The sequence below is a fragment of the Tamandua tetradactyla genome, chromosome 9 (genome assembly GCF_023851605.1).
Source record: "Tamandua tetradactyla isolate mTamTet1 chromosome 9, mTamTet1.pri, whole genome shotgun sequence".
NCBI classification, from domain to species: domain Eukaryota; kingdom Metazoa; phylum Chordata; class Mammalia; order Pilosa; family Myrmecophagidae; genus Tamandua; species Tamandua tetradactyla.
Genome location: NC_135335.1, coordinates 9702327 through 9718441, shown reverse-complemented (window position 1 = coordinate 9718441; position 16115 = coordinate 9702327). Strand labels below are relative to the sequence as shown.

The following is a 16115-nucleotide window of genomic DNA, read 5'->3' as shown; positions in this document are numbered from 1 at the left end:
CCCTGCCTTGCCCGAGCAGATCTCCTCTCTGCTCCCATGTGTGCCAGAGCCCTGGGTGCCCTTGGAGGCCAGGACCTGCTCCCCAGGAGCCTCTCTGGGGAGGGGGCTATTACTGCCCCTACGTGACAGATTACTGCATTGAGGCTGCAGGGGTGGAGCAGCTAGCTGGATCCGGTGCTCCTTCCTCCGGGCCACACCTGCCTATGACCCCGGGGTCTGGGTCAAGGTCAGTGGCTGCCAGCAGAAGGGCACCGCATGGCCTCCAGATGCTGGGGTCAGCGGCCAGGGATGGGCTGGACGATGGCGAGTTTGATGTAGGCTTCTGAGAAAGGCCTTGGATGGTGAGAAAGGGAAGCTGTCATTTGCAGGGATGACTCAGACGTAGCAGAAAGAGAGGAAGAGAAGGTTCACATAAGAGGGCAGGGTGGTGGGAGCAGGGTGAGGCCCTGAGAACCCTGTGAGGGTAGGGTGGCAGGGAACCCGGGTTCTCTCTGCAGCACCCACAGCCACAGCTCCCCCTTCCCTTGGGGGCTTGGGGCAGGACTCTCCCAGCCCTGGTCCCAGGAAGCTGCTCAGCGACCCCCGGGAGTCAGGGAGAACAAGACCCACTGTTGACTGGGCGTGAGGCCTTGGGCAGGTCACTTCCTCTCCCGGGGGACCACAGCATCTCTTACTGTACAGTGGAGAACTGTGTCTGCTCAGGTGGGGGACACATGAGGGCATGGCCTGCCGGCCACAGGTCACCCTAGCATTTCTAATTAACAAGAGCCTAGGGTGTGTTTGAAGTGGGGGGGGAGCTCATTTAGGCCCCCCCTTGCTGCTCAAGCATCGGTTTTTTGGTTGTTTTTTTAATTTAACTGTGTTGTCTACTCGGGTGGCTTAGGGGGAGGGGGCTGATGGAGACTGGGGGGGGGGGGGTTGGGATCTCCTTCACTCCCTGGGCCAGTCCTTGGCACCCCCCAGGCCCCACCGCCCCAGCACACCTAGGGCACGTCCTTTAAAAGGTCCCAAGCTCCAAATGAGTGGACAGATGGTGGTTTCATCATCCTGACTTTTCTTCCAAAACCCTTCCCGGGGCTGCTCCAGCAAAGCCCCAGGGGTTCCCACGCTCCGCAGCTCCACCCTCCCCGCCCCCAGGCCCAGGCAGCAGCGCAGCAGCCCCATGTGGTTTTACAATCAGCCGTCCCTCTGGGCGCACAGGAAGCCTGGCTCCAAGCCCCCTCGGCCACCTCTGGCCCAAACCCACTGGGCGCCACCGAGTCTCCCAGCGGCTCCAGGGAAGGGGTGGGTCCAGCCTATTATGCTGCGCAAGTTGGGTGGGACCCCATGCTGTCTGCACCCCACCCTTACCGGCTGCCCTGGGGTGCTCAGCCGAGGAGGCTGCTGACCCTGGGCCTCTTTGGGGCTGTTTCTCTCCTTTGGCCCAGGAGACGGGCTCAGAGGGCCGAGAGGACTGACTGGGTCCCAGAACGTGGCAGAGCTGGGTGGGATTCGAGCACAGACCTGTCTGCCCGAGGCCTTCCCCTCCGGGTCTGCCCACACTGGCACCCATTGAATTCAAAGGGGCAGGACAGGGGTCAGGGGTCATTAACCGTTCTCCTTTGCTTGGGCAAGTCCTCTGGCCAACCCAGTGGAAACAAGAAAGAGGGCACTGGATTGGATTTGTGGTTAGCGGTTTTTTTTTTTTTTCTGTTAAAGAGCAGAAGGAATGTTTACCGTGAATGAGATTTTACATGGAACCTCAACATACAGAACAGCTGCTTTGGGGGGACCCAGAAGTAATGGGTAGGTCCTGGGGCACCGCGTGGGTGGGGTGGATAATAATTGCCCCAAAGTTCCTCGTACTCCAAGAGCATATGGAACCAGGTGGAAGCACCTCTAAAGAGGGGGCTTTTCGGCTGCCCTGAACCCCCATCGTGGCCTGGAAGAGGCCCCTGTCTCTTGGTCATGAGCACAGCAGGGCATAGCAGAGCACCTCGGGGGCTCTCTCTAAGCCTCAGGCCAGCAGCCGTGTCCTGGGACAGTCTTTGGGGTTAGTGTCCCCCAGCCTCTACCCTCCCCGAGTGTGGGATGCGCCTGAAAGGCCTAATGCCACCAGGGCACGCTCAGCAGAGGGCAGAGGCAATCTGAGAACTCCTGGGCTGTGTTTTCTTTGATAATCTAACAACAAGCAGGCTCTGTCTCTCTTGGGTGACCCCTGGAAACTGAGGGGCTGCCCCAAGCTTTTGGGGCCTCGAGCTGGGAGCGAGCAACAGCATTTTCGTCTCTAGTGGCAGGCCTGGGAGGTGGGGGGGGGGGCAGGGGTGTAAGCCTTGGTTTTCTTTTCCCCCCTTTGAAAGGATGCTTTAGATTCGAAACATGATGGAAATCAGACTCTGGACAGGGGATTGGAATCTCCTTCCACTGCAATTGCTATTCAAGCCCCTCCTGAGTGGGGGGCTCTTCAGCTGTGAGATGGGGAGAACGTAGGCCTGTGGGATGGTAGAGGTGAAGGTCAACCTGGCGAAAGTACAGCCTCATGGGGGTGACTGTGGGAGGTGCGGGGGGTGTCCTGGGCACCTGGACTCACCCGCTAATCGGACAGTCAGTGCCTCAGACACCTGCCATTAGGCCAGACTTGGGCGGCCCCTGGGAGCTGGCGGGAGCGTGGGGCCCAGGGCCTGCTTAGGTCCTGCCTTCTGTCTGGTCTGCCTGGGGCCTTGTCTAGCCCCACTGCACTTCAGTTTCGGCCCCTTCCCTGGCAATGACACCCTTTCCTCTGCCGGTACAAACAGTGACATCAGCTGGCCCCACCTTCCTAATTGTACTTTTGGTGCTGCCGTATCTGCTTTGTCTGTCTTAAACCGCCGCGGGGCTAGGGTGCAGTCGGGCTGGCTCTTGTGTGTGGGGACCCCTCCCCGGGGCGCCCTCTGGTCTATCCCAGGCTCAGGGCGGGCCCAGGTTTGCGATGTTAGGAAGATGGCTTTGGCAGAGCCACCCTTCTGCCCTCTGGCCCCACAGCTTTGTCAATTATTGGGGCTCTCCCAAGTTCTTCGCCCCGACTCCCACCTCCAGACTACTCTTGCTCAGCTCCCATCTGGCACAAAGAAAGGGGATCATCAGTTGCCTGGGGGGAGCCCCTCTCCACCCTTGGGCCCAGGCCTCCCTTTATTCTGAGGTGGCAGCAGATGGTGCTCGAGTGGGGCAGCTCAGGGCTGGGCAGGCCATGTGGCCCTGGCAGGCTTGCCAACCTGTTCCCGCGGGCTCTTCGCCCTCCAGATGCCTGCCTAGCACCCTACTAGGCACTGGGGGAAGGAGCCATGACTAAAGACGACGATGAGGACTAAGCACCACGGACCAGCTTCTGCATAATTAAATTTGTTTAATGCAAGGAAAAAAAAAAGTCTTCAATCTTTTTGTTCTTTTTCCTTCCCAAGGTGCCCTCAGGAGCAAACTGGGGGAGGCCACCTGGAAGGTCAGGGCTCAGCCGGGCGGAGGGCGCAGGGCGGATGCCGGGGCCGCAGGCTCGCAGAGGCCCAGGGGTCTGGGTGGAGGCGAGTGGGGGAAGTGGGGGTGCTGGGGCCTGCAGTCTGCACGGCCTCTTCCCCCATCGGAGCACCCAGCACGAAGGCTGCTCCTGGCCCTGGCTGGCACAGGGCTAGTGAGGGTGTCCACGTTTCCACCAGGCCCGGCGGAGGCCAGCAGGTGGAGGCCAGGCTGGTGGCTCAGGTTTCCTATTGCTGGGCCGTCCAAGGTTCAGCTGAGTCACGTGCGGCCCTGCCTTACCCAACAGAGGAAGGAAGGGGCCGGGAGAGTGCTTTCCCCGGGGCCTGCGGGCTGGACACTGGGCCGCAGCAGGTGCGCCCCGCCATCCTCCCTCTCACCAGCCCGAAACAGGGTCGTGGGAACTTGCCACCCGCCGAGGCGCTCTAGGACCTCCTGGTAAAGGGGGAGGGGGACAAGCAAGGTGGGTGGTGGGCTAGCCGCCCCCTCCTCAGCCAGGAAGCACCAGCCCTGGGGCACTCCCATGGTGGCCGGCGGGGATGTGTCCTGCCCGGCCCCGGGTGGAGCTGCCTCAGCCTGGAGTGTGAGGAAAGGGGAGACAGAAATCACAGCTTCACCGCAAGTGGCTGGGAACTGATAAATTCGGTCAAGTATGAAAGGTGTGGCCTTACAGAACAAAAACTAGCTTATGTAGTTTTCTGGGAGACATTTCCTCACCGCGCCCCCTCCCAAAAGGTAGTTGGGTCTTGCTCCTGTGCCTGCCGAGGTGGGGAGGGGGCTGTGGGGCCTCTGCTCGGGGAGGGGTGAAGACACAAGTACCAAGGCCACCCCAGAGTACCCCAGAGCACAGCGGACGAGGTTGCACTATTCGAAGGAAGCTGCTTGACTGCCCGGGTTGCACCTGCAGTCCCAGGCCCCACAGCCACCAGGCAGGCCGGGGTGGGGGGCGCCCAGCAAGCCATCCCCTGTGGCCACAGTTGGCCAAGCCTGAGCAGGGAGAGGACGGGGGAGGCCCGAGGCCCTGGGCGTGGGGCTGTCGGACAGAGGAGCTGGCAAGAACGAATACTGCCTCTAACGTTATATATTAAAAATATCCGTAGTTCTGTGCACAAAATTCCATCATTCACATCCGAGCATCGCCCCTGCCTCCCCCGCCAGGCCCGGGAACTGCCTTAAAAGAAAGATGGTGGTTCTCCTTTTTGATAGCTGAGGCAGCATCGGCTCAGTGTTTATGGACCTTGCGAACCCGCGGCCCTGGCCCTCCCCTCCCGACCCTCAGCCTGCCTGGGCGCGGGGACAGGACGGCAGGGGGCGCGGGGCATGGCCGGTCACTCGTGCCTCCGCTTGGAGGGCGGGACCAGGTGTGGGGGCAGGTCGGCGGGCAGCTCGTGGCCCTCGAGCTTGACCTTGATGAGGTGGTTGGCCAGGGCGAACTCCTCGTCGTCCAGCAGCCCATCCTTGTCCACGTCAGCCAGCTTCCAGATCTTGCCCAGGACCGTGTTGGGCAGCTTGGACTTGACCATCTCCTTCTTGGCGTTGGCACCCGTGATCTTGCCGTTGACGGGCGACAGGGTGTAGAAGATCTCGTCGTAGGTGGGCTTGTCCTTGCCCACCACCCACTCGACGTCGTCGATGCCCTCGCCGGCGCCCTCGCCGTAGCCGTGCCCGAAGGGCCCGTTCATGGTGCCGTCGAAGGCGCCGCCCTTGACGGCCTGCGAGGGCATCAGGGACTCCTCCTGCCGCACCATCACCATCAGCCGGGCGATGTCGTTGGCCAGCATGTCGTCCACCGTGTCCAGCAGCTTGGGCTTCAGGGCCTGGAACTTGCTGAAGTCCTGGGTCTGCAGGAGCTCCTGCGGTGGGGGCAGGGGGAGACGGGGATGGGTGGGGCGGCCCCTCCCGGCCTCCTCCGGCCTGGGCCGGGTGCTCCGAGGGAGAGCTTTGCTTCCCCGTCCCGGCTCCACCACTGCCCACCTTAAACCCCTCTGGGCCTGGCCTGATCCCTCCAATGGAGGGAACAACAGTCCCTTCCTCGGGGGCTGTGGGGGCTGCCCTGAGACGAGTCACCAAGCACCTGCCCTGCCCTCTCTGCCCACCACCCGGAGTGAGTCAGCACATTCCCCTCCGAGCTGGCATGGCCGGAGAAGGCTTTCCCTGCTGGGGTGGGGTGCTGGCGATTACACCCAGCTGCTTCGGTCTGGGGTGGCCCCACCCCACGGGGAGCCGGGGTTCCCTCCAGGGCCACTGCCTTGGTGCCCCGGGCCTCCCGCTGGTCACCAGCCCAGGTGGAGCGCTCGGAGCGGCCGTACCTGCATCTTGCGGAGGCTCGGGAAGTCCCCGGGGGAGATCTGATGCTCCCGCTCGATCTTCTGGTAGATCTCGCCCAGGTTGTTGACCAGCTCCTTCTTCTTGCTCTCCTTCCCGAACACGTTGGGCATCTCCTTCTTGAGGGAGCTGATGATGTAGGCGTGGACCTGTGACGGCAGGGAGGGGGCATGTCACGGCCCGGATGTGCCAGGAATGCCGGCGGCCCGCCGTGCCGCAACAAGGACGGGGCCAGGAGGGGCCCAAGCTCCCAGCAACTGCTTCCTGATGTCACCAGGGCCCATGGGGCGGAGAAGAGCAGACCCGCGGTGAGGCCTGCCGGAGCTCTGTCCCCCGGGCTGCCAAGGAAAACGCACTTGCCACACAGGGACAGACACCGGCCTTCCCCACTTGACCAGGTGGTTCAGGAACAGGGGCTGCAGAGAGAAGGCCACCTGCGGAGCGCCCCTCGGCACCTCCCACATGTTCCATTTACTGCCCCCCAACTCTGGGGCGCAGGATCGCTCTCCCCTCGTGTTGGTCCAGAGAGCAAAGCTCAGTGAGGGCCCCGGGCTCACTGCTGGTCCGCCCAAATCCGAAGCCCTCACTCATTTCTCCTTGTGCACCCCTACCCCCAGCGCCCCCACAGGCAGCAGAGACACAGAGGGCGCAAGTTCCCAGCACAGCCCCACGCAGCCCCACCCAGGCACACACTCAGACCCGGGCAGAGTACACGCAATGGCAATGCAGCCTGAGCTCGGCTCCACCTTATCACCCTGGCGGCCTGGGGGTGACTAAGAAGCAGGAAAACTAAACAAAGGATTTCCCCAGTTGCTTCAAGCTTTATGTACACCTCCATACACTTTTAGACGTTTGCCAGCCAAGGGTGGCACGCCCTGTGTTTCCCTGCAACACTAGAAGCTCTCGGAGCAGTCCACAGGACAGCCCAGCCGCAGCTGCTGCAGCCAGTGGCATCGCCACCACTTCTCTGAACCGCCCGCTGCACCCAGCAGGTCCCCTGCCCAGCTGACCCGCACTTGCCCCGAGCTCAGCCCAGCGAGGGCTGCCTGGGGTAGCAGGTCCCTATTCCCATCTAGGCTGCCAAATCTAGGCATACCCAGGTGGGTCACAGAGGTCAGCTCAGCACAGGGGCAGCCACTCATTCCGGGAGAAGGAACGTCTTGAAACAGTAAGTAAAGGAGAAAGCTGGAGACCACGGGGCTTTCCAGGCACCGTGACTCAGAAGCCTCAGGCGGGCGGGTGCTGTGTCTCTATAGATGAGCAGGAATCTGCTGTGCTCAAGTCTCCAGCCCGGAAGGAAGAAAGGCTGAAGGAGAGAAGAGGCAGGCAGAGCTCTCCCGGGCCCTGCAACGGGAGGGCTCAGGGGCGTGCAGGCAGGGAGAAGCTGTCCTTTCCCTCTGTCTGGGCTGTGGCTCAGAGCAGAGCTCAGGCCTCTTCCCCACCCCAGCTCAGGATGCCCTCTGGTCCCGAGGCCCTGCAGCCAGTGTCACGAGTCTTCTCAGGTTTCTGGTCTCAGAACCGGCTCCACTGACCTGAGAGTTTGAGAAGTAAACTATCTAAAGTGTATGAAGCCCTACATCCTCCGGAGTAGGCTTCTGGAATTTTCCTGTGTGTGCAGATCACGGGGGGGGGGGGGGGGGGGGGGGGGGGGGGGTTGTGTTAACACGCAAATTCTCATTCGTAGGGCGAAGACGGGGACTGAGGACTGCATCTCTAACAAGCACCAACACTGCCGGTTGGAAAGCCACTGTGTGTGTCTCTGGTTAGCAGAGTGAAGACACAGCATAAGGCTTGGCTCTGGTCACTCAGGCCAGGGGGTACCCACGTGCCCCCCGACTCTGGCCAGCCAGGAGGTCCTGGGTGGAGCAGTGTTCACAAGTCTCCAAACCGCTGAGCCAGACCTGGGCCCTCCTGGGGCTCCCCCCTGGCTCCCCCGCTCCACCTCGGGTGCCCGGGCGGACGGTTTAGTTTAGCCGTAGCATGACCTTCGCTGAAACCCTGTCCCCCTAGGGCACTGGTGGAGCACAGGGGCCCTGGCAGGTATCGTGACAGGTCCTTGGGCTGGTCAAGGGCACGTCTCAGGAGCTCCAGGTTGTGATCCTCACACACGGCAACACCCCAGCCCAGGGCCCACAACACCCAAACACCGGGCTAACGGTGGGGCCATAGACAGTAAGACGCTCCTTCTAAAACACACGGGTTTGAACTTGGCAGTTTCCAGGCTGGTCTGTGTCAGATATGCTGTCCAAATGGTTGACTCCAGCCCCTTCTTAGACTTTCCCTCCCAGTGACTTACCCTGGCCAGAGACACCGGGGTGGGGGGTGGGGGGTGGTATCAAACTCAGAGACCCCCAAGGTACATGTCTGAGGGCTCCTGCGTGCTCCCCTGGAGTCCTTACCCGTAACTCCCTAGCCCCAGCCACCCCGGGGCCCATCCCAGGACCTGCTCAGGCACTGAAACTGATTCCAACACCCGAACACCTCAGATCCTGCTGTCACATTCTGCCCCAGCTGTGTCAGCTCCCATGCCGGCTCCCCAACGTGGCCTCCGCTGGCCTCCCCTTCACACCACCAGAGAGGCCCCAGCCCCCTGCTCCTGCAGCCCCCAGCCCAGGACACGTCAATTACACTTGGTCTTTTGTGTAACTGTTGCTTCCCCATGCAGGCGGGAGGGTGGGGACCGGGCGTGTCGTTCCCCGCTGTGTGTCCCCATCCTCGCCACCAGGCTGGGTGCCCATAAGGGGCAGCCGAGGAGGCTCAGTGCTGCATCCTAGCCCTGCATCCCGTACCCTGCCCAGGGCTGCTCTCCAGCCATATGTACTGACACGCCGCAGGCACATTCAGACGCTTTTTGGAAGCAGGTGGGGCATCAACCATAAACAGAACAGGTGAAGCGGGAGCCTAGGAGAATCCTGGCCAAGAAAAGGCGGCAGAGCAAGTGACACCGGATCGGGACCCGCGCCACCAAGGGTAGGCCATGAGGTCTGCCAGGGTGGGCCTTTGAGGCCGGGCAGGCGTGACGGACCAACCCCGGGGCCCCTGCCCGCAGGCCCCAGGGCCCCCCGGCCCCACCCTCTCCTCCAGCAACCCACCTTGGCCAGCCGCGCCCGCTTGATCAGGTCGTTGAGCTTCCGGAGAGCGGCATTTCGGGGCAGGGACTGGATGTCCTTGAAGAGGTCCTGCTCCTCGGCCTCGAAGAGCTTGCGGTTGTCGGGGATGAGGAGCGGGTGGGACCAGAAGGAGCCGATGTAGACGCGGACCACCTCGGGCGTGTTGATGATCTTGCCCAGGGACCACATGAGGGCCCCGTAGACGCGCATCAGCTGCTGCGTCTCGATCTGGTCGGCCTTGTTCAGCACCACGCGGATCTTGTCCTCGTGGTTCTTGAGGGCCTTGATGACCTCCGAGAACTCGTCGGAGATGTCCAGCTTGTGGGCATCAAAGAGCAGGATGATGCGGTCCACGCGCTCGGCGAACCACTCCAGGACGGCAGCGAAGTCGTAGCCTGGGGGAGGAGAGGAGGGTGAGCTCGGGGGGGAGCGCCACGGAGCCGGGGCTGCTCGTCTCTGACCCGGCCTGGTCACTGCTCAGCCTGGGATGGTTTTTGGAATTTCCGAAACGTGCGCTCGGAGCAGGAATCGGGGGTCTCCCCTAGCTCTGTACCTACCATCCAGGACCCTCTTCCGTCTAGCATCCGGCACCTCCCCAGCCTGCCAGGTGCTTAAAAAAAGAACTGACGCAGAGGCAGACGCAACAGCCAAGCTCGAAGGGAGGCCCGGCTACGGCAGGAACCAGGGGACAGCAGTTGCACGGCACGGTCCGGTGGGGGGGCGGGAAGCAGAGTCGGGGCTGCTCCTACCAGCTGTATGCTCTCGGGCAGCCCTGATGATAAAGGGCAGCACTCAAAACACTGCAGCTGTTCAGTGCTTACCCGCCAGGCTCCCTATTTTGCATAAATTCCATAGTTATTCTTTACAATAAGGGCTGTTGGCAAACCATGGCCCAGGGGCCAAATCCACATGGTTTTATAAATAAAGTTTCAGCGGAACACAGCCATGCCATTTGTATTGTCTATAGCCACTTCCTCTCTGCGGTGGCAGCTAAATCATTAGGAGAGGCCGTACGCTGGCAGCCAAAAAAATTCATTATCTGACCTGTACAGAAAAAGTTTGCTGACCTCTGCTCTACAACAAGCCCATCCTCACTAGGCCTTAAATATTTCTCCAAAACGAGGTGGCTGGACTAAATCTACTCTAGGTTTACCCTTGATTTATGCTGTTTCCCACCAACCACTAAGGTGTTATGGGGAACTTTACCTTCTGTGGTACAAAGTGCTAATTGGAATTTTCCTTTAATAGCACAACTCTTTGAGTTTTAGCTGAATTCATGGTTTTCCAAATTATGACTGCATTCCCCAGCCTTACTTGCAACAGAAATGAACTAGGAAAGGTGTATGAGCCATTCTCTCCTTCCTGAGGACTAGGATGCAGATGTGATGGCAGGAGCAGAAGCAACCACCCTGGGGGTTTAGACATGAAAGCCATGTGTTTAGGACGGCCTGTTATTTCTCACATACACTAACATATCTGAGTTAAGCCACTGGATTTGGAGGTTAGGGTTAGGGACAGGGGCTTAATTAGTGTCCTAATTTACAACTTTACCTCTTCAAAATCTTCCCCTTTTTCCCACTGCCCCCAGGAGTGAAAATTCTCTGTTCCTCACCTTTCAGGAACACTAAGGAGGTGAGAGGCCCAGGTGGAAAGGACGGTGGCCTGAGAGTCTTCGGGGAGCTTGGGTCTCTGTCCCTGAGCTGACATTTCCTTTCTGGGTGATCCTGGGAAAGCTTCTGTCCCTGAGTTTAGTCTCCTTGTTCTTTACTTGCTACCCACAGGTCAGAGGCCACCCCGAACACAGGCTGGCCCCCTCTGAACCACCGCGTACTTCCCAGAGGGCAGTTAAGCTCCTGGGAAGCCATTCTAGCCAAGTCCAATTCCCAAGCTCCAGGCGTCGGCAGGGTTTTGGATGCTGCCCAAGCCACTCCCCTCGCCCTCACCGCTGGCTCCTACTACCCCCCCCGCCAAGATGAGGATTCAGACATGTACTCTCTGGGCTGTAAGGAAACAGGAGGAAAAGGAGACAAGAAAGGACCGAGCACCAAGGGAAAGCAGCGCTCGGCACAGAGCACCCTGCAGTGACCCCAGGGGGGCAGCCCTCGGTGCCCCCCCTGGTAAGGAAGGTGCTGACCCACCCCACGAGCCGAACCAAGCGAGGCAGAACAGTGGCCAGGCCTCCCCAGCCCACCAGCCCCCCTCCGCCTCCTCCTCCAGCCCAGACGCAAGGCGGCAGCTCAGGTACCCAGCCCTGCACCACAAGGTCCCTTAGGCAAACAGCTGACACGAGACGCACCTAACGAGGAATGTCTGATTAGACAAACATCCTGGCTGCCAGGCTCCCCAGGTTCAAGCGCACACGCCGTTGTCCGGGAGTCTGACGCCACACCGTCCCCGCCTCTGCCTGTACTCAGAGCACCCAGGAAGGACCTGGGCTGTTAGATCAGCAGACTCTGGGGCCAGTGCCTACCTCCAGAATCTTGCTCTGTGACCTTTAGTATGTCTCTTAACCTCTGAGTTACAACTTCCTCATCTGTAAAATTCAAACAGTACATCCTCCGCCCGAGGTCACAGGGTGGGTGGATGCGGTGCAGGCCTCCAGCCCCTTCCCCGGGGCCCAGTGCTGGAAGGGCGCCTGCATCGGTAGAGCTGGGCAAGGGGCAGAGACGGATGACAGGCGGCCCCGTCCAGGGAACCAGGGGCCAAGCAGCACATTGTCACCGGTCAGGAATCAAGCGCAGAAAGCCAGTGCCCAGGCCAGAGGTGACTTCCCTCTGGGGTGACAAGAGGCTGAGGTACAAGGAGCCTCCAGATCCACTGCTTAAGTCGACTGACCGTGGGCAGCTTCGTAGGCCTTGCCCTGCCCAGGCACCCCCGGGAAAGAGAGCACTGATCAGAAATGATCCCTGGGTGGCTGGAGTGTCTCAACAGGGTGCAGGGGAGGTGGGGCTGGGGGCGGCCTGGGCAGAGGAGCAAGGGCGCCTTGCGGAGGCTTGCGCAGCTGGTGGGAACCGGTGGCGCCCATGGAGGGCCCTGCGAGAAAGCAGGGGACCAGGTGGCACTGACACGGGCCTGGCTGCTCCTGAGTGCTGGCTGCCAGCAACCACTGCAGGCTGCCGGATCCAAAGATCCAGGCCCCTCCGAGCGGCCCAGAAGCCGAACGGATGGCTCTGAGAGTGGGGGAAGGGACACCCAGGAAACTGGAAGGAGAGGAGAGGAGGCTGGGGGTGGAGCTGTTGGCGGCCTTGTTGAGGCTCGGTGCCTGCCCCCCACCCCACCCCACCCCAGCTGAGCCAGCGCTGGCCCGAGGGAGGCCGCAGGCCCGGCCCCAGGCCTTTTATGGCCGGCTCTGCAACAGCGGATGACTCAGGGCTGAACCACAACCCACGGCTTTGCACCCGGCAGAAAAAAAGAGAGAGGCCCAGTTTCTCCCATCTGCATGTGTCCTGCACTGCCACAAGCTGAGACAACGATGAATTCCCACAGCTGCGGAAGCAGCAAGGCCAAAACTAAGTTATTCGGAACCGGGGCGCCCTGATGGGCTGGCGCTCAGGCCTGTGTTAGCTTTGGCCTGAGAATCAGGACATCGCATGGGGAGCTGAGGTCACCCTCCCAGGCTCCACCCAGGGGCCTTCCTCCTTCCTCCCCCTGGGTGATGAAGGCGGGAGAACGATGGAAACAGAGAGAGAAGAGGAGAGGGAAGAGTGAGCCCCTCTGAGTTACAGCAAACTCGCTGCGGGTGGGTCCGGGGGCTAAAAGCCCAGAGCCAGAGCCCGCCCCCTTGACCCCCTCCAGTTTCTGACAAATGCCTCGACTTGGAGTCAACAGAGAGCTAAGTCCATTTTAACTCAGGTGAGTGAAATCTCCTGTTTTTAATTCTGGAAAACACTCACTCTCTCGGTCTGAGAGGGACAGGGGTGCCCAGCCAAGTACATCCAGTGGTCACACAAGGGTTACGGCGCTAGGGCTCATGCGATGCCATCATAGGGGTGTCCGTGCAGCTGCAGCCCACCACCGCCCCCTGGCTCCTCTCTGGGGGTGCCTCATGCAGCCAGAAGGTTGCTGAGTTTCACCAGGACTGACCCCAAAGCTGCCGACCCCGTGGCGATGGGAACAGAGTCCAGGCAATCCCAGCCCAGCACGCGGCTCAGAGCAGGCGGCATAGGCACTACCGAGCTTGTTAGCACCCCGACATCGTCAAGGCAAGGTCCACCAGGGAGCCCTCACGCTCTGCAACATACGAGAGGGTCAGAGCCCATGACAGGATACCCCTGGCCACCTATCCATACCCCCTCTCCGCCCCCCGTGCTACAGCAATTCAACAGCCAGAGAGGACCCGGTGAGCTTCATCAGACAGAAAACCGTCCGTTCCCATGGATGGGGACACCTGCTATCTCTTCAAAGGACATGGGCCAGAGGGCAGTGAGCTGGAAGAAAAAGCCAATCCTACAGCATGAACCATTTTCGCTGGTAAAAGCCAGACTCTTCCCTGATAAGGAACCACGGTGAGCCCCAGGACAAGCTCTGGCTCCAAAACACCTGGAGGTGGGAGGAGTGGGGAGAAAGCTAACAGTTTTCCTAGGCATCCAGGCCATCCCAGGGAGGTATATTTACCTCCGGACTTGGCTCGGTTCCCACAGGCCTCCCTCTGGGCCCCACTGAAACTTATGGGGGGTGCCTAGCCCTCTGCAGCTGCCGGCTGTGCGGGACCCACCTTCCTGACATGATGACAGCATGCTTCCTGCACCAGCACAGAGGCGCAAGGGGGAGCTGTTTTGATGCGTCCTGGCCCTCCCCTCACACCATCCAAAGTGCAGGTAGTTCCAGCAGCTGGGGTGGGAGGGAAGCGGCTTCATACTTTCCAAAAGTTTCTAGAACATGGAAACAATAGAAAGCTTGTCTCCAATCGACTCTTACTTCCTGCCATTCACGCAGCGTGGGCCTTGGTATTTCTTGCCATACCTCCCTATCGCACAGCTCCAGCTCAGGTCGGGCCCACTGGCGCAGCCCGAGAGTCAGGAGGAGCTGCTTCTGAGCTTCCTTTGACTGAATCTGGCAAGGGAAGGGCTTTTTGAGTAGGGCACAGGCCTTAAAGCACAAGGGCCTACCCACGCCTGAGTCTGTGCCCAAGGAATCAAAACACAGGCCCATCCCAAGCCCTGTCCACCTATGTTCACAGCAGCTTCATTCAAAGCTGTCCCAGATTGGAAATAACCAAATGTCCCTCAGCAGGTGACAGATAAACAGACTGTGGTCCCTCCCGACAAGGGGATACCACTTGACAATAAAAAGGCACGAACAGGCAATGCGACAAAAGCAAGGATGGAGCTCAAAAGCATCACAGCAGGAGAAAGAAGGCACAAAAGGCCACTACTCCATACGTCCGTTTATATGACATCCTGCAAAAGGCAAAACTTCAGATGGAGACAGGTATACGGCTGTATCACAAGGTACATGACTGTATACATGGGGCAAAATCTCATAAAGCCGTACATCGAAAAAGGATGTGTTTTACAAACATAATGTAGATAGATTGCTATAAGGCTGACCTAAATACAAATGACAAGAGGGAACCGGGGGAGACTCAGGTCCACCTTGGAATCCTGAACCTTCCACTCAACAATCAGCTGTGTGACCCATTTTCCCTTCCCGGGCCTCTGTTTCTTTATCAGCTGAGAGAGGAGAGAGCAAGCTTCTGCCTCACGGGCCGCCCGGAGGACCCAGCGAGGTCCTGGGGCACTGCAGGCTCTCTGGAATGTTTGCTATTATTTATTCACAGGACTTGTCTTCTAGGCTTAAGAAGCTCAGATTCTGATGGGGGTGTAGACAACGCGTTTTAGTGTGACGAATGCCTGGCACCCCAAATATAGACCGCCCACCCGCAGGCGTCCGCCCCAGCTGCTCCCCAGCGCCGCCGGGCTCGCTGCCTGCAGAGCAGGTGCTGTGGCCACCCCGCCTGCTGGGCTCCTCCACGGCGCCAGCTGCCTGCGCCCACCGCTCAGCCTGCGAGGAATCCCAGCCAGGGGGTCAGCGAGGCTGGGGGGACACAGAGAGAAAGGGCAGCACCCCAAGGTCCTGGAATTTGAAGGGAAACCCCGGTTGAATCAATGCTTCCCCTAGCATGTTAGTGGGTATAACTGAGAAAAAGGCCTTGTCAAATGAGGCTGGGAAACCCTGGCGTTTTCAATGCCTTTATTAATATATCCACCAGCTAACACTGGGTAGATGTTTACCTATGTGCCAATGCACACTCCTGCCATGGAGTCTGACCACGTGGCTCCCAGGGGCAGAGTGACTCCCGAAGGCCACCCAGCCCTTAAAGAACTGAGCTGGGGTCTGAGCTTCTTTCTCTTATCTGTGCTGGGGGTTTGTGAATCGGGAGGGGCAGAGCACTCGGCCTGGCCCAAGGCAGTCTCCAGGGCATTCTATGGCCTGCCGAAAACCCTAGGGGCAACGCCAGCCTGGGTGGGCTTTCAGGGGTGGCTGAGCACTGGGGCCGTCCAGGAAGGTCGGGCTGTCCGCAGCATGACCCTTCCTCTGGGGCAGAGGCTGCAGAGGGCCCCAGGTGCATGGGCAAGGGTGGGGGACCTTGTCCGACTGTTAGGGCTGGGACAGAGCCCAAGAACCAGGGCCGGTCAGAGGGTGGGCAAGTGAGAACCCAGGGGCCTATCCCCTCCCCACACCATGCAGCTCTAGGAGGGCCTGGGGGCAATCTCTGGCTGGGGGCAGGGAACAGGGAAAAGGAAGAAAAGACACAGCAACGTTCAAAACCCCAGCCCCCAAGGTCTGTTTCTGGGAATGGAAGTTCCAGACACTCCAAAAGCCCAGAACTTGAAGTCTGACCTTGGGCCCCAGGAGAGGTGCGCGGGGGCGGGCCCTGCACTCAAGGAATGCTCGGAAGCAGCGGCGCAGCAACGCCCAGGCGGGGTCAGGGACCAACTCCAAGCTCTTGGGATCCCTCCGGCTGCAGCCCCGCACCCTGCAGCCTCTTGGCCACACTGCTGCTCTGAGCACGGCCCCCCGGTGGCTGCGACTCCGAGCGCCCACTCTTGCTAGCCTGGGCATCATCTTGAGCCAATGATTTAACTTTCCTAAGCCTCCGTTTCCTCATCAGAAATGCAGCAGCTTCGTGGGGGGACGTGGCTGCTCGTGACGAGTGGGCGGAGCTGGACCACCGGGTGGGGGTCAGCAGGAGGC

General features: G+C 60.2%; 1 protein-coding gene across 1 annotated transcript in view; it reads right to left on the bottom strand.

The window, feature by feature from the left end:
• Nucleotides 1-4549: 4549 nt before the first annotated feature.
• The window catches only part of EHD1 (EH domain containing 1), a 20162-nt gene continuing 8596 nt past the window's right edge, over nt 4550-16115 (bottom strand). The window contains exons 5-7 of the mRNA XM_077115803.1: nt 8901-9313; nt 5793-5957; nt 4550-5336 (exon numbers count right to left, since the gene is read on the bottom strand). Coding sequence (XP_076971918.1) covers nt 4812-5336; nt 5793-5957; nt 8901-9313 — 1103 coding nt within the window. The 3' untranslated portion in view covers nt 4550-4811. The remainder of the gene's footprint in view (nt 5337-5792; nt 5958-8900; nt 9314-16115) is intronic.